The following is a 24,935-nucleotide window of genomic DNA, read 5'->3' as shown; positions in this document are numbered from 1 at the left end:
TTTGCACCTATCACAAACAAGCCTACACTCACTCACTCCTAGAGACACAATGCAAATGGATGAAATTTGGAAAACACTCCTGAAACGCTCACTAAGTCAGGGGTTTTTCTCTTAAATACCCAGCTTCTGAAAATACTACTTTGATCCCCCCAAAATTAAAAAAATATATATCATGAGTGGAATCCTGACCTTTAAACCTGTGAGATTGAACAATTTATGGGGGTATTTAAATCATGGCTGAATCATGGGAAAGCTGCAGATTTTAATGTGATGCTTTCCCCTTTTACAGGCTCAGTCTATCAGCCAGGAGTATATATGAAACACAGCTGTGGCTGGTCTGCTTACAGAGATCATTATCTGATCACAAGACTGCAGAGAAGTGACCCATTTCAACAGGGGCAGTTGTTTTTTAAACTCATGTGTTTTGAGCATTGTGGCCTGATCATATACAAGCATGTAACAAAAAGAACCAATCCTTCCACACACACCCCCAGACCTACCAGTCCTAGAAATAACAAGAACCAAATTTAGTTCTTTTATTCACAAGTACCAGTTAGCATTATATAGTCCACCAGCTCCAGCCGGAGGAGTGGGGATACCCTTCACTCCATTCCTTTCCCGTTCACTGGCTCCACTCAGATCATCCACCCTGCAGATGGAGGCCCCAATCCTGCAAGTGACTGCACATGGGAAGAATTCTGCACCCATGCGGGGCCCCATCGATGGCGTTTTGTGCTGATGCGGTGCAATGTATGTAATGCAGCAGGACTTATTAAACCAGAGACGTTGCTCAGTCCCGCTGGCAGCAAATTATCTGTTAAACTCAACGTCCATTGGCAGCATGCGCTAAACAAAAAAGCAGGGGGTGGGTCATTATAAAGAAAACAACAAGGAGCTCATTTTTGTTGGGAGAGGTCTGAATTGTGGTTGACTTTTGGAAGTTTGACTTTGCTACACCTTGGCAGTATATAAGAGGCAGAGAAGAAACCTGTTCCTAATTGTACTCCTATTTCAAACTCAGCACAGTAAGGAGTAATTGCTAATCAAATGTTAATAAAATGGATACAGACACTGGGTCTGGAAAAGTCATTTTCAGCACTTAGGAAAACAACCAGGAATGTCAGCTGTTTTTTCACCTGCTCTAAAAGGAAATACTTGGCTGTTACCCACGACACCCGCCTTTAGCCCACTGTACAGAAATCTGCTAGCAATCTCCAGGTTTGAATTACATACAGACAGCTAAAGAAAAGCATCTTTCTGCTAAGCTAGAGATCACTGCTTCACTTTCCACTTATTTCTCAAAATTCAAGGTTTATCTCCCTGCATGCCCAAATGGTATCATGAAATGGCCTATCACACAAATGGAAATTCTTCCCTGAAGGAATTTCACATTTCAATAGACTCCAGTCACAATAACAAGATTCCCCTATAAACACCCTCCACAAAGCATTATACTCTGCCCAGTAGCAGTTTAGTATTTACACCTCTACCCCAATAAAATACGAATTCGGATATAACGCGGTAAAGCAGTGCTTCGGAGGGGCGGGGCTGCGCGCTCCGGCGGATCAAAGCAAGTTCGATATAACGCGGTTTCACCTATAACGCGGTAAGATTTTTTGGCTCCCGAGGACAGAGTTATATCGAGGTAGAGGTGTATGTTGTGTTCCTTAGACAAAATTAATTTTAAGAAGTAATTTTAGCTGCCCTCACCCCAAAAGAAAAACATTGGCTAACGAGGCCTTCACTAATGAACCAGCAGAAGTTTTCATTCACGGTTTGGTGGTCTCTTCCATAATACCAGTTTGTTCTTTGATGAATGCTTCGCAGTGAGTCTCTGTATACTATTTCCCAGGTTAACAGAACACCCTTTTTTAATGTTTGCATTCTCAGATGAAAAACAGACTCTCGGTGAATCACAACCTGTAGCATCTCTGCCATCCACTTGTGTTCCTTGGAGTAGGAACGTGATCCTTGGCAGGCTGGCTCAAAGCAGTGACATATTTCAGCCAGTACCTGGTCTCATACCAGATATTTCAGAATAAGGTACAAGAAACCTCACATTGGACTATTACAGAATAACCTGCCCATACACAGAGTTTCTTTTTAACACCTTCAATTAGAGGTTGGCTCATACCCTGAAGCACAAAGGTTTATAGCCCATAGAACAGTGGCTGTTCCCATTACATGTATTGATAGAGAATCCCTTCTGAAATCTTACTGACTCAGTGCTATCCAGTGGCAATGAGTTGCATGGGGTAATGATGTGTTTAGAGGGGAGGGATAGGGATGGGGGAGGGGGGAAATTGTCAGGGACAGTACTTGGTCCTGCTGGGAAGGTAGAGGACTGGACTGGACTGGATGACCTTTCAAGGTCCCTTCCAGCTCTATGAGATAGGTATAGCTCCATATTAAATGTATTCTGTAAAAACAAGTATTTTCTCATGTCAGTTTTAAATTTGTCTTTCAGTTTCTTTGACTGACCCATTGTTCTTCTATTATGAAACAGAGTAAACAGAAGTGCCCAATTTAGCCTTTTTATACCATGCGTTATTTCACCCTCTCCCAGCTGTCTCCCTTCTAAACAGTCCCATTCTTTTTCAACCTTTCTTCCAATGCAAGCTCACCCCTGTTTATCTAGTGCCTGTCTCTCAAACTCCCTTTATTTGAGACAAGGTCATTGGTCCAATTCCATACCCCACACAAACCGGCGTGGGCTCTGCTCTCTGCTGCTAGCACAGCAGGATAGGCGTGCTAGGGTGAGGTGCTAGTGTTGTAATGGTTCTAGTTCTTTGTCATCTCCCCAAGCCGTGGGGCAGGGTAACCCCCGACTGCTGGTAAATTGATTTTTCTGGCCTTCTCCTGATAGCATGAAGATGCCAATAATGGTGGTGATTTACTGGCCAAATGGACACATTATTTCTACGAGTCCTTGGCTTAATTTGAGCTGAGCTCTTGAAACTGACAACATCCCCCCTGGGTCAAGGAAAATGGATACAGATCCCTACCCACCTGCTAATTAAAATCAGCCCATATTGGTTGTTTAAATCGATCTCAGCAGGCGGAGGAGCTGACAAGCCATTCCCAATTCCTCCTCGGTGAAATCCAGTGTCTCTCACCGGCGAGTGATGGAGGGGACTGGACAGGATGACTGCTCTCCGAGCAAGCAATGATTAGTTAACTTTTACTGGCACCTTTACAAACAGGATGATTTAATCCTAGCTGCCCTTGCACTCAGATAGGGAAGGTGTTACTTCCCAGCACATACACACAGTGATACATCATGGGGCACATGAGAAAAATAGATTACCTGGGATTTACGACCAGCTCATTCGCTTTCTTTTGGCCATTATTCTGAATCACCAGTCCCCTGCCATCTCTCTTCCCACGTCTGTGAATAAAGTCTATTTATGGTTTGTTTTGGGGTTAAGATAGGAAGGAAGAGGAGAACATTAAGGGTAAGGAAAGAGGCCATATGGCCCGTCCAGGCCTGCTACAAAACCAGGAAGTAAAAATCTATTCATGACTCATCATCTGGACCTCAGCTCTAATCCAAGTCGTTAGCTGCAGCAGTAACCTCTCTCCCTATGAACAGTTCAATGCTCTCGCTCTCGCTCGCTCTCATTTATTTCTCCTACAGTATTTGATTGTAATGCTCCATTTGGCACTTGGTTCCATCTCGTGTCTGCCTTATTTATGTGTGTCTCCCCTCCTCCTTACCTGGATCCTGACCCGGAGTCACAGCCCGCAGAAGTCAATGGAAAGACCGACCACTGATTTTAATGGGCTTTGGATCAGGCCCTACGTGCGTTTTTCCTCTTCAAATGAGCTACTAATGCAAGCAGCTTATCAGAACCATGCTGGAGCCTTTCCTTCCAGGATCCTGTCAGCTCCTATGAGACACCCTCTTCTTTCCTTTCTCCACGTTAACCTAAAAGTCTGGCCACTCTCTTCATCTGCCAAACCCGTAACTGCTTTGTATGGGCTGCACTATACTTTATAGAATCATAGTATCGTAGGACTAAAAGGGACCTTGAGAGGTAATGTAGTCCAGTCCCTTGCATACAAGGCAGGAGGTGTTTGTCTGACCGGCTCTTAAAAACCTCTAATGACAGAGATTCCACAACCTCCCTAAGCAATTTATTCCAGTGCTTAACCACCCTGACAGTTAGGAAGTTTTTCCTAATGTCCAACTTAAGCGACCCTTGCTGCAATTTAAGCCCATTGCTTCTTGTCCTATCCTCGGAGGTTAACAAGAACAATTTACCTCCCTCCTCCTTGTAACAACCTTTACGTACTTGAAGATTGTTATTAGGTGTCCCCCCCACTCGGTCTTCTCCAGACTAAACAAACCCAATTTTTTCAATCTTTCCTCATATGTCACCTTTTCTAGACATTTAATCATTTTTGTTGCTCTTCTCGGGACTTTCTCCCATTTGTCCGCATCTTTCCTGAATCGGGGCACCCACAACTGGACACAATACTCCAGTTGAAGACTAATTAGCATGGAGTGGAGCGGAAGAATTACTTCTCATGTCTTGCTTACAACACTCCTGTTAATACATCCCAGAATGGTGTTTACTTTTCTTACAAGTGTTACACTATTGACTCATATTTAGCTTGTGATGCACTCTGACCCCCAGATCCCTTCGGGCAGTTCTGCCGACTCGGATGCTACTCATGGCAGATTAACTCCTGCTGATTTTTACACATACCCGCTATATTGGGCCTAAGACATCGCTTGGTCTTACCCCCATGTATCCAGATATATGGGTAAGGAAGCCACGTTAATTTCTACTTGTGGAGGAACTCCTGGACCTTGACATCTGCACAAGAAGGGCAGAGTTGATTGTTTAAGCCAAAATTGACATTGTTTCAGATGCTCTCTTCCCTAGTTAGATTTTGACCAGTTTCTAAATTGCATCAGGTCATCATCTTCAAGCTTTCAGGTTACACAATCAGACACAGGAACACGAAGCGGGAGAGGAGGCAATTTCCTCACCATGTCAACTCTTTAAGGCATGGACTTGTCATTTGCTATATACTTGGACAGCTCCCAGCACAATGGGGCTCAGCCTGGTTGTGGCCTGCTGGTATTACCACAATAAAAGTGTTAACTAATAATAGCTACTACTAACAGATGCATGCACTCCTTACCGATCAGATCTGTACCAGCGATCTTAAACTTCTGTTCTCTCTGATGCTCCCCAGTCTCACCACTAGGAATGCCACAACCCAATCTCCCTTCTGTTCCACTGGCAATTCTCTTCCCCAAAACAAGGGCTTCCATTCTAAGCCTTCTATCTTCCACGCACCTACCTGCCCTGGCCAACAGCCATGCCTCTTCTTCTCCAAGACTATGTGAGTGGCACTCTCCCAGGGCAATGTTAGCTTTAAAAGTAGCTCTCCAACTAGTACAGTAGCTGGATTGCAGGAAGGGGATCAAAAGATTGTATATTATATAAATATATCTATAAATAAAACAGATCTAGAATTAAGTGAGTGGGTAAAATGTATCCATTTATCTTTCCGATCTGAAGTGTAAAGAGGGCTGATGTATAAGCTTGTCTGTTTACTGGACCGGATCACTCAGTCTTCTTTTGCACCCTAGGGGACTGTTTTTTATAAACAGTTTGTCTCTTTATAGAGGCAGTGTCTCAGGTGCAAATGCTAGCACCGGGCTACCTGGATGGATCCACAAATCAGATAGACAGGCACCTAGGCACTAGTATCTGCTCTCACAGGCAGTTGTGGGTGAAATCATTTGTTGACCACAAAGAAGGCCCTTTTCAAAATCAGGCCCAACAAATACACTCTGTATGCCTGGGAGCAGAGCCAAGCCGCTCAGGTAGGAAGCTGATTCTCTCATCATTTTAGCATCCAACTGAAACATCTCAGACGTTTGTTTCTGTTCAGTGCTGGTGACTTTATACCCCTCCACTGATGCACTAACAAAGGCACTTACAGAGCAACACCCTGTACCCGGCCCTAGAGAATTAATCTGCCGGTGCACAAGGTTAGTAAAACCTCCTGGGCACACAGAGGAGCTGGCCAAGAAGAAATGTGTATGAAAAAGTTCCTGCTAATCATCAGATCTCTTGGCTACTTTAAGGAGCATCTTCTATAATCCCCCGGGCAATTTTATCCCACAGCCAGAGAAATCTCTGTGTTTCACCCAGGACCTTTTCATACATGTTCTCAGAAAGACCAACCAATAAAAACACAATTAGTCATTTAAATATTGTACAATAACAATAATCCTCAAGGCAATAAGGCTCTTGCAGTTTAAACTCCTTAGCTTGGTCTCAACACTTAATCAGCTGCAAAAGCCATTTACTGCTACATACATGACAATACCGTGGGCACTGGAGTATCATGAACAGCTTTTGCACTTGGTTAAAAGTTGAAACCAAGTTGAAGAGTTTAAAATGCAAAAATATTTATGGGTAGTATATGCCAATGCCTTAAAGATAGAGTGTGTGTGTGTGTGTGTGTGTGTGTGTGTGTGTGTGTGTGTGTGTGTGTGTGTGTGTGATACACATGCACACATAGAAAATGTGTAATATATAAATACTAAAGCCCAAAGTTAGTGGACTTACTGAGTAGCCAGTGTATCAGTTATGATTCAAAACACCTGCTTTAATATAAATACCTGGGATTTCTGCAGGTGTCACAGTAAGAACATGAATACCGTCAATCATTACTAGACATTGAAAAAACTTCCATTCATTCTCTGGTGACAATATGGATTGGCTGGAAACTTAAGTGGCTGATGTCATTCCACCTCAAGCTGTGATCTGATCAGGTCTCACAAACGAACCACAGTCAGGTCTGATCAGTATGTAGAGAGGATACCTACAAGAGAAACCTCCATGCTATAGAAAGTAGTGTCAGTTCTTTAATGGGTGTCACACTTTCTCTCAGTCAGTACTGAACCAACATTCAGCATCAGGCTAAGGAGCAGAAGGATTTTGGATGAGATGCTAAACTGAGTTCTCGACCACGTATGGTCATTAAAGAGACCACAACACCTTTAGCAAGAGTGCGGTTGTGGAGTCCTGGCCTCCCTACATTTTCCTGGAAGCTTAAAGTAGATTCATAGATTCTATGGCCAGACGGGACCATTGTGATCATCTAGCCTGACCTCCTGTACAGCACAGGCCATAGGACTTCCCCAGAATAATTCCTATTTGAACTAGAGCAGATCTTTTAGAAAAACATCCAATCCTGATTTTACCATATTCTTCTTCATTTCATCTCCTAAGCTGTGCATAGCCCTACCATGCATGGTTTAAACCCTAACGATGGCTGGATTTCTTTAAAGTGAAGTGATTACTGCAAACATACATTGTTAGTAAACCACTTTCAGATCATTCAGGATGAAAGGCGCCATATAAATGTAAATAATACAACAACAAATTAATACCAGCCTGTGTTATTAGACAGAATCCAGAAGGTGGATTCATCTCTTTGACATTCCCTGCTAGCATCTGGAAAGGACATGTGGGTATGTACCAAACAAGGACACATATTAATGTTTCTGGGACAGGAAAGACATGAATTTGCCTCATTCTTTTTCCCAACTGCACAGAGAATAAATCAGAGGAATGGACACATCACATTCATGAGATTTACAGCTCAATCATTCAAGATTTGAGAATGAATCCTCCAGAGGAGGGAACAGGTCTGGCCTATTCTAGTGTTTCAGTTTGGGATTGTCACACCAGCCCCTAGAACAGAAACTATAAATGCTGGAACCCGCCAGATCTAAAGGAAGGTGTGGCAGAAGGCTCTTTTGGAGTAGGCGCTCACTGGTTTTCTCCCCAAGGCCACAAGTATGAAGCTAGCTGACAGCTGGGCTGTGTGTGTGGGGGGGTGGGGGGGTGGGGGGGGTGTTACAGATCATTATGTACTCTCTCCTACTCAGATTTACCAGAAAACCTACCACATTTTAAAATGAAGACATGCAGCTCCTTCCTCTAACCCATTTTGTGTTGTAAGCAGCGATTAGCATCAATCTTCCTGTCTCAATGCACAATTAGGGTTCCCCCCGAACCCAAGCTATCGCTCATCTTTGGGGGCTAGCTTTGCAGTGTGACACTCCTAGCTTTGGGTTGTCATTCCCCTCACCCATTCCCCGGGGTGGTTCCTCTGTTTGCCAGAAGCTGGGAATGGGCGACGGGGGATGGATCACTTGCTGATTCCCTGTTCTGTTCATTCCCTCTAGGGCACCTGGCATTGGCCACGGTGGGAAGACAGGATACCGGGCTAGATGGCCATTGATCTGACCCAATATGGCCATTTTTATGTTCTTAAATATGGCAGTGTCCCAGTAAAAGACCCAGAGGCAGCAATAGCAAGGATTTAGAAACTTTGCAGGTGAATTCTGCCCAGCCTCTGAGAAGAGAGCCAACATCCCGGCTTTTTTCCTCACTCGCCCTACTGCAGGAGTAACAGATTGCAATAACTGGCTACTATGCAATCAAGTTCATTTAAAAAATATTACTCCCGTTACCGGTTCCCTTTCTTTAAAATGTAAGAAATCAGATTGACTTTCAGGTCAGACAGCCACACAGGCCCACCCTGGGCCATGGGCAGGAACACACAGTCACACTCTACACAAAACTATTGCGTCGTCAGAGATGATCAACACTTATACATTTTGACACAATCTAAATTTGGAAAATTTTCAGCAAATCTCCATTTTTAACCAACTCTAGAACTAGCTGAAATGTTGATCATTTTGATTACATTTTCATGTTTACAAAAAGCGGTTAAAACATTTCCACAACATTTGTTTGCGACAGTTTTCCCCAGCCATCTTTAGCCGATACCATTTCTACTGGAAAGTCAAAATGGACCGAAGCAACAGCCTGTTTAGGGACAAAAATACAGTGAAACCCCCATGCTCAAGGCAGCACCAAATATGGCTGCTTATTGGATCTGGTTTTTCAAGTATGTATTTATCATTTGAGAGGCTATCCATCGCATGAACTATCTTCTACAGTATCAATAAGAATTTTCTTCTAAATTATGAGGACTAGACTCAGAGCAAGAAGCTGTTTGATATGATGAATTGGGCCCATAGTAACTACCGTAGTCTCTTAATTGGACATCTATGCATCCAATGGTTGGTGGGATTTGTGATTTAACAACAATTCCAAGTTTATTTCCTTCATAACAGGATGAAGTCCAGCTACACTTACAGGATATCTGGTGTTTGTTTTCCAGTGCCATTGTGCATCAGCTGCATGTTTTGATGCAAAGAAAATTAATCCAGTTTAAAAGGTATTTTTTCAAATGATCTCCACTGTATTGTTTCAAGCACACACTCTGCAGGACACACCTGACCCTCTTCGTATGAGCAGCAATTAAGCACTACAGCTGATATTAGAATTGAAAACACAAAAATGGAGTTCTTCACCTTTTCTCATGCTATTATCTAGTTACAGAGCAATATAGATTAGAGGCCATGATAAGGTGAAATGGCTTAACTAGTAATATGTTAACATGTCAAACTTAACAACATGGGGTGAAATCCCAATCCCATGGAAGTCAATGGCAAAACGCTGAGTGACTTCCATGAGGCCGGGATTTCTCCCCTAGTGTCTACAGCCTGAAATCCTACAAATGCTAGTTTTATTATATCCCAAAACCCAGCCCTTGTTGATTCCCGCTGAGCACACCGGCTTAGTAAAATATTGGTTTTGCCATGAAAAAGAAATAAGATTGATTGATTTGTCGTCCACTAAGAACTCATTGATCCAAATGTTCGATTTGATCCTAGGCTACAGGCAAATAATCCTCACTGAATCAAATGATCCGTGGAAGGGAATGCGTGATTAGCAAGAAGAGGTGCGATGGAGCGTCCACCTCACACAAAGCCTGTTAACCTCCTAGGCTGCACCTGAAGGAAAGCCAGGGACTGATGAGGCCTACTGGCTGAAGAAGCCCAGCTGCGGGAGGAGCTGAGCTAGACACATAAAGACAGGAAGTTGGTGGTAAGACAAGGCTGCGAGGAGGAAGGCAGCAGTCACTCCCTAGAGAGGAGGGGAGTTGGCTAGGTGCAAAGAGGAGATCTGGGGCCCTGCCTTGGACTACAGACTCTGGCAAGAATCCAAGAGGGGGTGAGGAAGCTCCAGTGGTAACTTTGGGATAAGCCAGAAGATAGGGAAGACTGGTAGGAAAGAGCCCAGAGAAACAGCGACACAACTGGCATTTGAGCAGACTGTGGTTGCTAGGCATAGGGTCTCTGGGTTGGATCCTGGAATAGCGGGCAGGCCCGGATTCTCCTGCTAGCCACCGGAAAAGTGGCACAGAACGGGAAGTGGATTGGAAGACTGTCTGAGATTGCAGAGAGATTGTTTGGCTGGTGGGCTTGGAAGGGGAGGACTAGAGTGACCTGGCCAGAGGGCTGAGTCACAAAGGGGGAGCAGCCGGAGTCCAGAGAGAGAGAGAGAGAGGCGCGAAAGGGTGAACAACCCAAGGAGGGGGAAGTCAGACCGGTTGAGGGCTAATCCACAGATGAGCCACAAGGAGGCACCCCAGCAGTGAGCGGTTAACCCCATGACAAGGTGAGATTGAAAATTTTGGGGAAAAACTTGAGATTTTTCATTTTTGCCTTTAGTTTTTTTTTAAACACAGGAATGTCCCTTTTCTGGTCCCCTCCCATCCCTTTCTGAAGTTCATGCTGAGGGAAAGTATCAGGGAGTAGCCGTGTTAGTCTGTATCCACAAAAACAACAAGTAGGCCGGTGCACCTTAAAAACTAACAGATTTATTTGAGCATAAGCTTTCATGGGTAAAAAACCCACTTCTTCAGATGCGCTCTTGGTAGATGCAACCAAAGAGGATACTTCCTTCACCTATTAAAAAGCACCTCTCCGTTCTCATTATGTAAAAAACTCTGGGTGTGACAAAGGCTCAAAGTGCTTTGGGGTTTTATGGTAAAATCTGACATGTTTATGTCTTTCCAAAACCCATGACCAATCTGTGTAGGAAATAAACTATCCATGGCCGGATTCTGCTCTTACTGAAGTCGATGGGTGTTTTGCCATCGACTTTAATGACAGCAGGAGTGGTTTCTTCCCTGGTTTTTTCTACCGCTCAGTATTATAGGGTTAAATTCACATGTGTACAGAGGGCCAGCATGAGGAATACGCACCACTAAAATCCTATTTTGTGTGCTAAGTAGGATTTAAGTGGTGCATAGGACTCAGACCAGTCCCATGCACAGGGGTGAATTTCACCCTTAGTGAACAGTGTCAGACTGTCCGCTGCACCACGGCATAGCATTACGTTACCATGGCATTTGTACTATCCCGTAGACTTAAAATGGGAAATACCTCAAATTCCAGAGACCATTTAACGGCTGCAAGCACTGGCTGGTCTACACTGGGGGGGGGGGGGGGGCGGGGGGCGGAATCGATCTAAGATACTCAACTTCAGCTACAAGAATAGCGTAGTTGAAGTCAACGTATCTTAGATCGGCTTACCTCCCATCCTCACGGCGCGGGATCGATGGCCGCAGCTCCCTCATTGACTCCACTTCCGCTTCTCGCCCTGGTGGAGTTCCGGAGTCGATGGGGAGCGCGTTCGGGGATCGATTTATCGTGTCGAGACAAGGCGCGATAAATCGATCCCCGATAGATCAATTGTCAGTACAACAGTCAAGAAACCTACGTTTCAATACATTGACCAGAAAGTCAGGCAGAGGCAGATTATTCCTTAGCCAATAATAGTTTAAAAAATCAATTCAATTAACTCAAGGCTGATTTAGAAAAAAAAAAACCCACTCTGTGTGACCTATTCTTAGCCTGTTCTCACACTAAACCCACGCTAAATAAACCCACACTAAATAAAGTCGGGATGTTTGTAGACGGAGCCCTGACATGTGGCAATGGTTTTTAAAAGCCAGTGTTATGAAAATGTCCAAGGAAAGAACATTATTTTGGGAATTAAAAACGAGATATAGTCAAACCTAATTTTGTTTTAATTCACGCATGTCACATGTCCCCTAATTTAACTGGCCTAGCAGATCTCTTGTAATTGCCGCTTGCCTATGCAGTCCGACTCGGTGAGCGAATATTTACAATGGTGCGTTAACGAGAGCTAATGAATGGCATCTGAGTCACAAAAGGACAATGTAGTCAGCCTTTAAAGACCAGACCTAGACTTGGTGGAGCTATAGATTATTTCATGTAGTAGAAAAAGGAATTAGCTGATACATCCCAAAACACATTTATCATTTAAAAAAAAATCTTCTGTCATTTTATTGAATAGTCTTAAATATAAATAATTGTGAAGTCTGGTTGCTTTCAACAGCATGTGGTTTTAATATTTTAATTGCTACAAACAGTTTCATAACGTTGCCCAAAAAGGCATGCCCAAGTAATTATTTTGTTTATTACATTTCTTGTGAGGATTTGATAAATTATATTCTGTATATGCAGCAGTTTGAGTATTGTAGTACTAATACATTCATTTCAAAACTGGAAAATTAGCCAGCCGGGACTCATTTTGTTATGCGCTGTTAAATATTGTATGTTCACTGATCACTATTGGGTATCATTTTATTTTAAAATCTGGCAATTTACACATTTTGCTAATTATGATGCTATCATCTGGTTACCAGATTAAAATGCAACGTTAGCGGGAGATACGGCAATGTCTAATACAATGCATCAGGAGGGGATTTCATCAAATCTGTCTCTAGCTTTCCAGAGTGGAAAACACATTTCTGAAAGACTTGTGAAATCCTCAGGGTCTCCCATAACACATTTAACAAGATGCCCACTTGAAACCATCTACTGACATTATCCAGGAAAGTCGTTTTTACAACAGCCACACGGCTCCTTCTTAAATATCACCGTCAGCGGGTGCATTGCCACGGGTGACATCAGGCACCTGGCCCACACCTTGATCATTGCCGGAATGCTGTGATGACTTTCCATTGAAGAGCTACAGTTACTGCAGGAAATGATAGTCTCCCTAAGTCCACTCCACCCTTTCCCCTGAGTAGCATCATGGCAGCTGCTAGCCCTTGTAAGGAGAGCAGCAATCTCAACACAGTTTGGGCACCATATTTGCTGGCTTTCTATCTGCTAAAGGTGGGGCAGACACACTGACTTCCTTTGCCTGCAGATGTCCCAACTGCTCAGCAAATGCACGGCTGTCATTATTCTGTATATGCCACAGTATATGCCAGGGATGTATTCCCAGCCACTAAGTCAGGATGATCTTGCTTTACCAAGGTGGGGGTTGGAGGGAAGCTAACAACCCCACCTTGGTAGGTCCCTTGGGATTCAGGCATTCCATCAGGGGCGTAAGAGTGTGATTCAGGCATTCCATCAGGTCCCTTGGGATTCAGGCATTCCATCAGGGGCGTAAGAGTGGGATTCAGGCATTCCATCAGGGGCGTAAGAGTGTGATACAGTTTCCAGGCCTGTTTTGTTTATATTAGATTCCGTAACATCCTAGTCTTTTGCCCACTTTCCAGATGACCCTGTGCGAGCATGGCCTCCATCGCGACTGCTCTCAGCAAGTACTGAATACATAATCTCAGTCAATCCAACAACCTTTAAACACGCCTGTGGAAGCTTCGATTCCCATTCTGCAAACCCTCTGTGTGTGTTGTGCCATTGGGCGGCCTTTCATCTTTACGGGCCTGATTGTCCCCTTCTAGAATGCTGAGTTTTACTGCCTCTTGCACTTCCAGATTTTGACTCTGATCCTACCTTGAGACTCAGGCAGGGAGCTCCCTCTGAAGAACCCCAGAAGGCCCAATACCTGGACCTGACTGGAGGATCAGGGCCTTAAACTGGACATGAGAAAAAAGACATGAAGGTTTCATCTTGTAAAACAAGCATATTCCTAGAAATCACATAGTCTCTTTATATTCTAGGAAATCAATCAAAGTTAATTTCCCAGGGTTTGTGAAAGCCTATTGCCTGGACTGTGATTCCCAAATGGGTTTTTTCAAGAGCTTAGATGCCTGTTATATTTCTGGCTAGAGAATATGCAATATGATAAAAACACAGTCCCTACACAGTGTAATAAATTACAGATCGTTTGATGTGCAAACCAAAGATCTGTCAAGCTACAATATAGTTGAAATATTTTAAATGAGTCCTGCACTCCAGTGTCTGGAAATTTAAAATATGTTTCCAGGCCTCTCAATTTTCTAATGACATATCTTGCCCGCTTATTTTCCTTTTGGGGGTTTTATTCCAATTCTTACCAAGTATTGGTTCAAAATAATGCTCCTCTTCCTGGAGATAGTCCCACCAGGAGGTAGATAAGCTTATGACTGGTCCAGTGGTTAAGACGCTAGCCTAGGACTTGGGATGCCTGCATTCAAGTTCCTACTCTGCCAGAGATTCCCTGAGGGTCGCTAGTTTCTCTATGCCTCTGTTCCCCAACTGCAAAATAGGAACAGCAACAGTGCCCCACCTCACAGGGGTGCTCTGAGAAATAAATATAGGGATCAATTAAAACTCACTTCCATGAAAGAGATCCCTGACTTCCCAAATGTGATAACGCTAATGTTTATGTATGAGCCATCCATGCTTCTGGGCACAGAATGAAAGCAACTCAAATCACAACTTGGTCTAAAGGCAAAGGAATCTAAAAAATCCCAGTACCAACATGATGATGATAAGAAACCAGCTCACCCACCAACCCGCAATAAACAGAGCCACCCACAAATCACACATTAAAAAGAAACACAAAACAGCTTGGCGTGTCAATCATGGAATCATGCTGCAGAAAATGTCACTCACTCCAAAAAGATCTGACCTGAGACGTTAAACTTGCTCAAGCTGCTGCTGTGTTTTATTTTTTAAAGACCATTAAACCAAACCTAATAAATTCAGACAGACCTTTTTATTTCCCCTTTTGCATAGTTTTAACTTGCTGCTTTCCTTCCAACCTCTGGATATTCCATTCTAGTGTACGAATGAGGTTCACATGATTGCTTGAAAAGCATGCAAGTTCTACAACACAGAATGCAACTTGGGGGTAGGGGAGAGGTGCGTTATAGGCTATGAAGGCATTTATTTAGATTCAGATGAAGACTGATTGGTTAATGAGTGAAAAACTATACAATTTATTCACCAAACCTGAACAAGCTCCAGAGAATTCTGAAGCTTTGTCCTGCTTTTGGAAAAGTAGTCAGTCATTCTTATAGCATGAACAGCCTATAATAAATAAAGGCTAAAACATCATAAAACATAAATTACGTCTGTTAGCAACAACCAAGAGTTAAAGAAAATGTTTTGGAACTCAACTAACTGGAAACGGAGTGCACATATGTCTCTGGGATCAGAGCTGCATCTCCTCTGATCAAAACAATGGACTGGGAGCCATTTGAAAGACATTGTTGCTATCTACTGGATCCCTACAGAGAATGCATTTCAGAAACCTGAGCACGAAGAGCCGAGAGCTGAAAAGCAGTTTTCATTGCCCCTCTTCTCCAACAGACACCGAAAGCCTGCAGAAACCTCCTTTAAAAGACGCTTTCCATTTGAGTAGAGCAGATGAGCTACTTTTCGTCTCTCTTCCAGTTTGGGAGTCCACACTGCATTCTACAACATGACTGTAGCCCACGAAAGCTTATGCTCAAATAAATTTGTTAGTCTCTAAGGTGCCACAAGTACTACTGTTCTTCTTCCAACCAGAATTGCTGCTTTTCACATCTCCTCCTCTTTGGGAGCCCATTGTCGGTGCAGATGTGAACGAGATAGAGAAACTTTCCTGAGCCAAGGAACTAAGCACAATGGTGAGATTCAATCCCCCAAAATCTCAAGTCTAAGAAAGCTCCAATTTCCTTTTACCAGGATCCGAGCCATTTACCTTGGCTTAATGCATTTGGCATGAATAGCTGGTTCATAACGAGTTCTCAGGTATTATCTTTTGCTTTCAAAATGTTTTCTTCTGAACTCTGACAAATGGCCTTTCCCCAAAACTAAACGTTTTCACAAAGGCCTTTGATTTTTCAAAATGTCACATTCTATATATTTACATGTAGTAAAAAAACCACAGTTGAACTGAACTGGATAGTGGTAAAGTGGCAGACTTTGGTTGCCATCTACTGGTCTGGTATTAGCATTGGTAAGTGGCTGTCCTGTGACCAACTCACCGCTGGTCTTTCCACACCTCCTTTTTCTCAATTTCTTTTTTTCAGTTTCAAAACTGAAAAATGTGGGGGTTATTTTATTTTGGTTTGGTTTTTTAAACTATATATATTGTAGCTTTACCACTACACAGTTCAGTTCAACTGACTAATTTACCCTGGGTCTCCTAGTGCATGAATCTTAGCTTCCCCGCAACTTGAACTGATCAGCAAAAGACCTGACTTGACCCAATCTGGCAGCCAGCATTTCCCAACCATTTTATATCCGCCGTTTCAAGTACGCTAATAAGCATGTTTGGTTCAGTGTGTCTTTCTCACAGTGAATAGCGAAATACCACCACCAGCAGCAGGCTGAAACCTGCCTTCTTCCAAGTTTAATAGGGACCTGATTAGGCCTTTTTCTCCTTTTAATAAGCAAGACCTGTTACCCTGTATTGTAAAGGACTGCAAGCTGGCATGCATGAATGTAAAGGAAAACTGGATCTGTGCCCCAACAGTAGTTCTGCTACTCTGTGTCAGGGTGTAGATGGCCAGGGCCGGCTCTGGCTTTTTTGCCGCCCCAAGCAAAAAAGCCTCCCACCCCCCCACCCCCACCCCCAGAGCGCCGGAGCCCCAGGAGGAGAGCGGAGAGCCCGGCCGGGGCTCCACTCTCCCCGGCGGCCAGAGCCGGAGTGCCGTGCCGCCCCCCTCCAGGTGCCGCCCCAAGCACAAGCTTGGTGGGCTGGTGCCTGGAGCCGGCCCTGTATATGGCTCACCTTCACATGAGCACAGAAAGAGTTAATTCCTATGCAAAACTGCCTGCTACTGGACCCACATAGGAGGTAACAGAGGTGTGTCTTGGGGACGTAAAGACTCAAGCCAGGGAATGCTAGGAATACAGTTCCCTGATGTTCACTGGAGCAGAAAAGAAGAGGTCATCAGCAAACCAACTCAGCTAGGAACTTCCGAAAGAGCAAAACCTACCTGCAGGCCAGCCTTGAAAGTGTGCTTTTGTTTTAGCCTCACTGAGCTTTTTTTAAGCCTGTTTGTGTTCGAAAGCTTATGAAGAAAGCTCATAAGAAAGCTCTCCCTACGTAGACTCTGCTCTCAGGCTAATTTGGGAAACAGCCATATTACAGGGCACATTATTATTACTTGGATAGTTGAACCCACAAGGCCCAAAAACAGTCTGTGCCCAGAAACGGCAAAGGCTTAAGCCCCCAAGGGCTGCATTTAAAAGCAACCACACGTTGCTCCACACTAGTGTCACAGGAACGAGAGCAGAGTCCATGGAGCTCTGCTGGTCTGGGGCAAGGCAGGAAGCAGAGAAACCACAACACCAGGAAAGAGAACCCAGGGAAGCCAGCCTAAGACCTAACCCTGAGCTGTTGGGCCAGGGACTTGTGGTGGTGGTACTCAGGCCGCATGTTCCTCATCCCACTAACTCAAGGCAGAGCAAGGGGGAAGACAGCCATATTGCTTCTATCGGTGCATCCCCACTCCCCGCCCTCGCACTCACCTGGTTGATGTGTTTCAGTTTGTCGATGAGCTGGCTGATCACTGGCTCGGGACCCTTCGTTTTCATCTCGTGGGTGCCTGCTTGAGCTTTCCCCCCGCTCCTCGCCGCCTGGTGACTGTACCTGCGCGAGTGAACACAGAAGACAACATGGGGCCATGGACTGGACTCACAATCACAATTATTTATTGCTTAGGCCACGGCATGCTAGCTGCCTTCCCGTCACAGAGGAAGGCTCGGTCCCTCCCCTGAGAAGCACGGGACGTTATTATTTCTCTAAGCACAGCACCTAGGACCCCAGTCTGGCAAACACAGAACAAAAAGCCGGGCCCTGCCCTGAAGAGCTTCCAGTCCTGATGCAGTCTAAGAGGACAGACAGCCCAAGGTGGGGGAAGGGATATGACACACAAGGCAGGCGAGCTGGGTGACGATTGCCAGATGTTTGATGTAGGTCCAAGTCTGTTGTGGTGCTGATTTAAGTAAAATGTGAAAAATATTCCCACTCTACAATTCAACTGCCTTGTGGCCCATCTGCTCCCAGAGTCCACCCCAGTGACCCAGCCCCGTCCCTCCACAGCAGTGGTCCCCAACCTTTTTCGTCTGGCAGGCGTCAGACGACGAGCCACGGAGGACCGTGGCGGCGGACGAGCATCCGCCGAAATGCCACCGACAAGCAGCAATGTCAATAGGCGTCGCCGCCGAAATGCCGCCAACAAACCGTGTCATCCAGAGGCGTCGCTGCCAAAATGCCGCTGAAAATCGGTGGCGTTTCAGCGGCGACGCATCTGGATGACGCTGCTTCTCGGCGGCATTTCGGCAGATGCTCGTCCGCCGGCCAGTACGCGGGCACACTTAGATGCCCCGGCCGGTGCTATGGCGCCCACGGGCACCACGTTGGGGACCCCTGCTCCACTGCAATGGTTCCCTGGCTAAAGGGTTCCCAGGAGCGAAGGGATGAGTCCGCATGTCTCGTAGACTTTGCAGTGGAAGTGAGACTTCAGAGGGGATGTAAAGTAGGCTAGGTGGGGCCAGGGTGTAAGAAAGCCAGGAGACAGCTGCAGGAGAAGCAAACATTGGGTGGGAAGGGGATGCAAGGCCAGACCAGGGCAGAGAGGGGCGGCGTTAGGTAGGACCTGGAAGGCAATCGCAAGAAGCTCAGTGGAGAGGGGGAGCCAGGCCAGCGGAGAATTCATAGCAAGGCTGGCAGCAGGGGCGATGGTCGGAGCAGCTGCATGCTGTGCAGATGGCAGAGGGCGACGTGGGTGTCGGGAGCCCAGGGAGAAGGACACTGCGGCAGTCAGGATGGGAGGCGGGGAAGGCCTGGGAAGTTCAGCTGTGTGGATGGAGAGGAAAGGTCAGGGGGTTGGGAATAGCACGGAGGAAGCAGCAGCAAGGTTTGGACACCAGCCAGATGTGAGGGGAACGGCGTCCAAGATGACACCAGGTCACAGGCCTTCGCGACAGGGAGCGTGTGGGATGTTCAGCGGTGACAGGAGGAGAAGGGGAGAAGGCTTCAGAAAAGGGACCCAGAATTTGGGTTTGGCCAAGTTAACAGCATGACATTCAGTCTGTGCTCAGTCCCCCCAGGGCTGCTGGCATTCCTGTAGATTTACACACCAGTGCACTAGGAAACTGGCCCCAAAGCCTGAAATGTTAGCAGCTTTTCAAATACCACCGGGGCCAGGTTTCGGGGCAAGTGCTGTTCAGCACTGCCTTCGTTTGGTTTACATGAGACCCGCCACACAGTAGTGTTCCGTGAGAGTCCCCAGCTGAGATCAGGGCTGTGCAGAGACATGGCAAGAGTCAGTCAGCGGATGTCTACACCGCAGCGGCCAGCGTTTCTTCCCGCCCGGGCAGACAGGCACGCTCTAGCTCTGCTCAAGCTAAAAACAGAAGCGCGGCGGTTGCGGCACAGGCTGGCTGCAGCCCACCCAGCCCCTCAGGTGGCTAGCCCAGGCCAACACAGCCACACTGCTATTTCTAAGTACATTCGCCTGAGCAGAGCAGTGTGTGTCTGGATACCCGGGCCGGGAGGCTCACTCCCAGCTGCAGTGTCGACGTACCCTGAAGCGCTGTCACGCCGAACAGCTCAGAGCCTAAACAGACAAGGCAGAAAAAGGCAAGGCAAACAAGACAACTGTTTCCATTTTACAGATGGGGAACTGAGGCAGAGAGAGCAAGGTCACAATTCAAGAACATACTTCCACCCGATTTTAAAATCGATCACCATTCTGGAAATCACTTAATCGCCGCTTGACTTGAAGCTCGCGCTAACAGTGACGCACGTTGTTTAGTGGCCTTCAATCAGGCCCTATGTAACTTGGCCAAAGGCGTCTGTGAAGAGCCAGAGCAGATCTCCTGAGTTCCAAGCTAATGCCTTCCCCTCAAGGCCCCCCTGCCTATACATGTAATCTATCTTGTAGCACTCCGAATTGCCACATATGTACCGGGGCGTTACCCAAAGTACAATTAAAACATCGTTTCAGAGTAGCAGCCGTGTTAGTCTGTATCCGCAGAAAGAACAGGAGTACTTGTGGCACCTTAGAGACTAACAAATTTATTAGAACATAAGCTTTCGTGGACTACAGCCCACTTATATGCATCCGAAGAAGTGGGCTGTAGTCCACGAAAGCTTATGCTCTAATAAATTTGTTAGTCTCTAAGGTGCCACAAGTACTCCTGTTCTTAAAACATTGTGTGTCTTTCCTGAACGACTTTTATTAAAAAAAATAAATTTGCGCATGATTCATGTGGGATTCAATGTTTAACGTTAAACGCACAAACCTCCATTTATATTTTGAAAAGCCTTGTAGCAGGATAATCACCATGGGCTTTGGTGGAAAGGACCAAATACAGATACTCACACAGAATAATGCACCGCTGCAGTGCAGCACAGCACTTAAGCCCGCAATCGGGGGCTACTGGCCTGCTGAAAGTTAAGCGTGTGCTGAAACGCTTTGTTGGACTGAGCTCATGAATTCCACTGAGGTTGAAATAACAAATGTTTCTCAGTAATTAGCTGGCTTTCAACAAACACACACTGCATCAGAATCAATATGCTCAGAGCACCATCTTGTGGAAAGACGCATTACTACATGCAGAAAACTGTTTAATTATCACACTCATAAACACTTGTTCCTGCAAGATCTGTGCCTAACTTTACACGCATGCATAAATATCTGCAGGACTAAGGTGCTAGAACTGTTATTTTTTCACACAGTCGCAGAACATGACTAAACCAAGCCAACACGTCTATAAAACTATCAACTACATTAGCAACATGAACATGTAAAGGCCGGACTTTTTAGATGCCTAAGAAATTGCCACCTTTACTGTCATTATGGGAAGGTAATTTTAAAATGCAGAGACAGAACATCAAAGTACGTTGCTGAAACGTGTTGTGGAGTTTCAGTGAGATTTAACTCCTGGGTTCCGTAGACTTCAACAAGAGCAGAACTGAGCCCCTGTTTGGCGCATACCTAAATCAAAGGAACACATTTCTTCTGGAATAGTGTTATACAAATGCAAATAAACAGATCCTGTAATCCCTGAGCAGGCAAAACTCACGCTGAAGTCAATGGGAGTTTTGTCTGGCCAAGGACTGGAAGATCAGAATCTCTGCCCTCTAGTACATCATAGATGACGGAGCACAGTAGATGTGGTAGGGCCAGGGGACATAATGTCCAGTGGCGAATGTTCAGGGAATGTGGAGACTATGGAAGGCATAGTGAGTGGCCCTGGTTAACTCCATCAGAGACAGGGCTGGAGTCACAGACTACCAATGAGACACAGAATATGTCTTCATTGCACACTAAGGAGTGAGCCCAAGCCCCTCTTCCATCCACACACAAATCAGTCTGACTTGGGTCAGTGAGCACTCAGGATCTGGGTCCTAGGACCCTGCTAAAGGGGATGGGGGTCATAGCCCGAGTCACACTGGGGCTCGGATCCAAGCCCTATATTTTGCAGTGTGGACACCGCTCAAGCTGCAGACCCGAGTCAGACGGTCTGCGTCCCACAGAATGGACCCTAGCACAGTTGTGGGTCCCGCAATTGTAAAACCTGAGTTTTGCAATGCAGTGAGGATGCTCAAGTGTGGGCTTGGGAACACAGAGTCCACAAGCTGAGGTCCCACAGACCCAGGTTTACGATACAATGTAGACAAACCCTAATGGCCAAGCTACTCTCCCACACAGGAAAACCCACAAGAGAGGACCTGAATGTTGGGGGGAAACTCCAGGAGGTTCCCCTGGGGGGGGGGTTCTTCCTAGAACTGTCCTGCAAACTGGGCTGTACCCAAATGCACAAGGCTTTCAACCAGACCTGCCCTGCTATTACACTCCAGCTCACGAGACTTCAGCCTGGCCTCCACCCATGGGAAAAGGGAACACACCTTGACAGGGGACAAACTCCCGGCTTTTATGCAAAAGGAAGGGGCGACAGGAAAGCAAAGGAGGAAAGGCACGAGGACAGAGGCTGAGTCACCTCCTCACTCACAGTTATTGGGCTCAATACAGAGGCGTGTGGGAGACAGGAGGTCAGAGAAGATGATCGAATGGTCCCTTCTGACCTCAACCTCTGAATCTAGGAATAGTTTATAAAGCCCACGTATCCCACCGGATGCAAGGCCTAATTTTCAGGGAGCCCAATCTCTGCCACTCCCTTTGGAGCGGACGGGAATTATGGGCTCTGACAATCAGAGCTGTGAGGCTCAAAGTGCATCTCCTGCTATTCTGAAGCTGAAAGGATCATTAACACAAAGAAAACAGACATCCCAAATGCATTTCCTTGGCCTAGGGATGGAGTCAGGTCCCCCAGGCAGACAGTGACGCAGATGCTGTAAGAGCATCTAAGCATGTTTCACTCCATCCCTATTCAGCAAAGCACTTAAACGCATGCTTAACTTTAAGCACCTCGGGTAAAATTTCCAAAAGTGCCAATGTGACTTAGGAGCTTGAGTCCCACTGACTTTCAGTGATCCTCAGGGAGAGATTTTCAAAGGCACAAACAGTGGTTATGTGACACACTCCTATGTCACTTTTGAAAATGACACTTGTCTAAGTCACTCGGTGCTTTTGAAAATCATACCCATGATGTTTAGCGGAGCCGCGGCCTTCATTCTCGCAGTTCAGCTGGAGGGAAGGTCAATGGCAGAGACCCATCAGTGTCACAGCAGAGGGGTAATGGCTTTCCGGAAGCCTGGCTGCCCCTAAGGAGTGGCAGGACTGTATGAAGTGAGCCTGAGCATCTTTTTTGAGCACACCCAAAGATGGTGTGTGAGCCGAAAGAGTTTGAAACTTCGCTTCAGTAAGGGAAGGAGGAAAAACAGTCCTGAAATCCCAGTTTGCCTGGAAAGGGCTGCGGGCATCATCCCTGCAGCCTGGTCTCCCAAGGTGCCGCCCACTTGACAGCCATCAACGGCTAGAGGGCTTACTGGGTCCTAAAGCCAGCCCTGCAACCATACTCACTGAAAATAAAAGTATAGGCAAACCAACAGCAAAAACACCCTCCTTTTTCCCAGGGCTCTGTGACTTCAGAGAATCCTGCCAGTAACTTCCTTTTTTGTCTTTCCATTCAACTCAGCGAGTGAGTGTACTGAGTGTTAATTAGCGTGACAGTGGCCATGGTACTGCACAAGCAGGGACTGCATGACCTCACCTGATAGATTTACAGCAAATTTATTGTCTAAGAATAAAGTGTTTTGCGGAGCAGGGGCAGCATTTGGCATGTGCTTAGCTGCCTTGCTGAATTAGGGCCAAAGAGGGCCAGGTGGTTCCTGCATTGCCTTGAGTGAGAGCAACGGGAAGTCTCCGGGCCAAACTGACCAAGGGATGAAGGCAAGACAGATGCAGAAAGGCACCTAGTGACGGATGCAGAACGTTTCCAACTTAACTCTCCACTGAATCTGAGCTGTTCTGCAGCTGCGTCTGTTCCATACATGAGCACTAACGAGCCCTGATACAGATCCCGTGCTCTAAGGACGCTGTCGGCACAGACGAATATACTGCTATCTGGCGTAAATTATTCAAGTCCTCTGAGCTCCGACTGGGGTCCTGCCTTTTGAGACACCGATGCTACAACAGGAGCATGTGCCCGGCTTCCACTTCATAGGCAGCACAAACCCAAAGATCCCTCCCTTTTTGATGCGGTACCCTGTAGTAGGATGTCATTCAGCAAAGTAACCCGGGCTTCCCTTCCATAGTTCCTGGGTAGGAGCTACAGTTTGTGACAAGATAATCTCAAAAGGAGAAATGTCCCGTTGTTGTAAAGTGTGCTGAGACATGGCTGTCACTAAAGATAATTAAAGATAATCATATGATGAAAACGTTACCAAGCTAATGCCTTGCAAGGGTTACATATCAATCTTTCATTTGTAAGTCATAAATATTTGGTGTTAAACCCAAATAAGGGGTTCGCCCCAACCCCCGCATCCAAAACTCTCACCTTTGCAAATGCTTTCCCACTCCAGCTTCATTAGCTTGAACCAATGGGGTTCCCAGCAAGTTTTACCCCCAGGTTTTTGTTTCAGAGCACGGGAGTCCAGACAACAAAATGTTTTTTAAATGTATGACAATAAATGTAGTGGCGTGTTTTTCTTCCGCACAGAATCTGCTTTAGCATTGAAATGCAGAGAGACAGCTGGAGCCAGCTCGGCGGTACTAAGTGTGGAGATAAATTACTGAAGTGCAATGTATGATTTACAGAAAATAATCCTGCAAGTCAAATGTAAAGTATTATATATGAAAGAGGAAAGTAACCGTTTCATTCAAACACCAATTAATTTATGCCTGCCTCCTGGCTACAAAGTAGTTATTCTAATGCAGCTGCACATTTTAAGCCGGCTAGAAGGGAGCAGAATGTCCTGTCTGGTATATTTGATTTCTTCACTTTGATGCTCCTCATTGAACCTTAGTTTCTTGGTAGTGCGGGGGGACACCAAATGGAATAGAATCCGACTGCTCCATGTGTAGGCAAGCCTTTTAAAAAAAAATAATTAATGGAGATATCCCATCTCCTAGAACTGGAAGGGACCTTGAAAGGTCATTGAGTCCAGCCCCTGCCTTCACTAGCAGGACCAAGTACTGATTTTGCCCCAGATCCCCAAGTGGCCCCCTCAAGGATTGAACTCACAACCCTGGGTTTAGCAGGCCAATGCTCAAACCACTGAGCTACCCCTCCCCACAGGACCCATAGGAATGGATCCTGAGACATCAACAGCCACCAATTCTGCAATATCAAAAGGTGCTCTGCGTTGCAGGACCTCTTCTAGCCAATGGAGCTCTGTCGATTTATACCAGCTGGGGGCCTGGCC

The 24,935-nt window shown here is 45.8% G+C and overlaps 1 protein-coding gene across 4 annotated transcripts in view; it reads right to left on the bottom strand.

Moving 5' to 3' along the window:
- The window catches only part of GPC3 (glypican 3), a 267,941-nt gene that overhangs the window by 59,928 nt on the left and 183,078 nt on the right, over positions 1-24,935 (bottom strand). For all 4 annotated transcript variants that reach the window (XR_010590450.1, XM_008179013.4, XM_042851179.2 and 1 more), the window contains exon 6: positions 17,627-17,747. Coding sequence is in view for 3 of the 4 variants with exons in the window: in XM_008179013.4 (XP_008177235.2) it covers positions 17,627-17,747 (121 nt within the window). In the remaining variant the exon portion in view is untranslated. The remainder of the gene's footprint in view (positions 1-17,626; positions 17,748-24,935) is intronic.

The sequence above is a fragment of the Chrysemys picta genome, chromosome 9, assembly GCF_011386835.1.
Source record: "Chrysemys picta bellii isolate R12L10 chromosome 9, ASM1138683v2, whole genome shotgun sequence".
NCBI lineage: Eukaryota > Metazoa > Chordata > Testudines > Emydidae > Chrysemys > Chrysemys picta.
The sequence above is the reverse complement of the archived record's forward strand: the minus strand, read 5'-3'. Positions and strand labels throughout refer to the sequence as shown.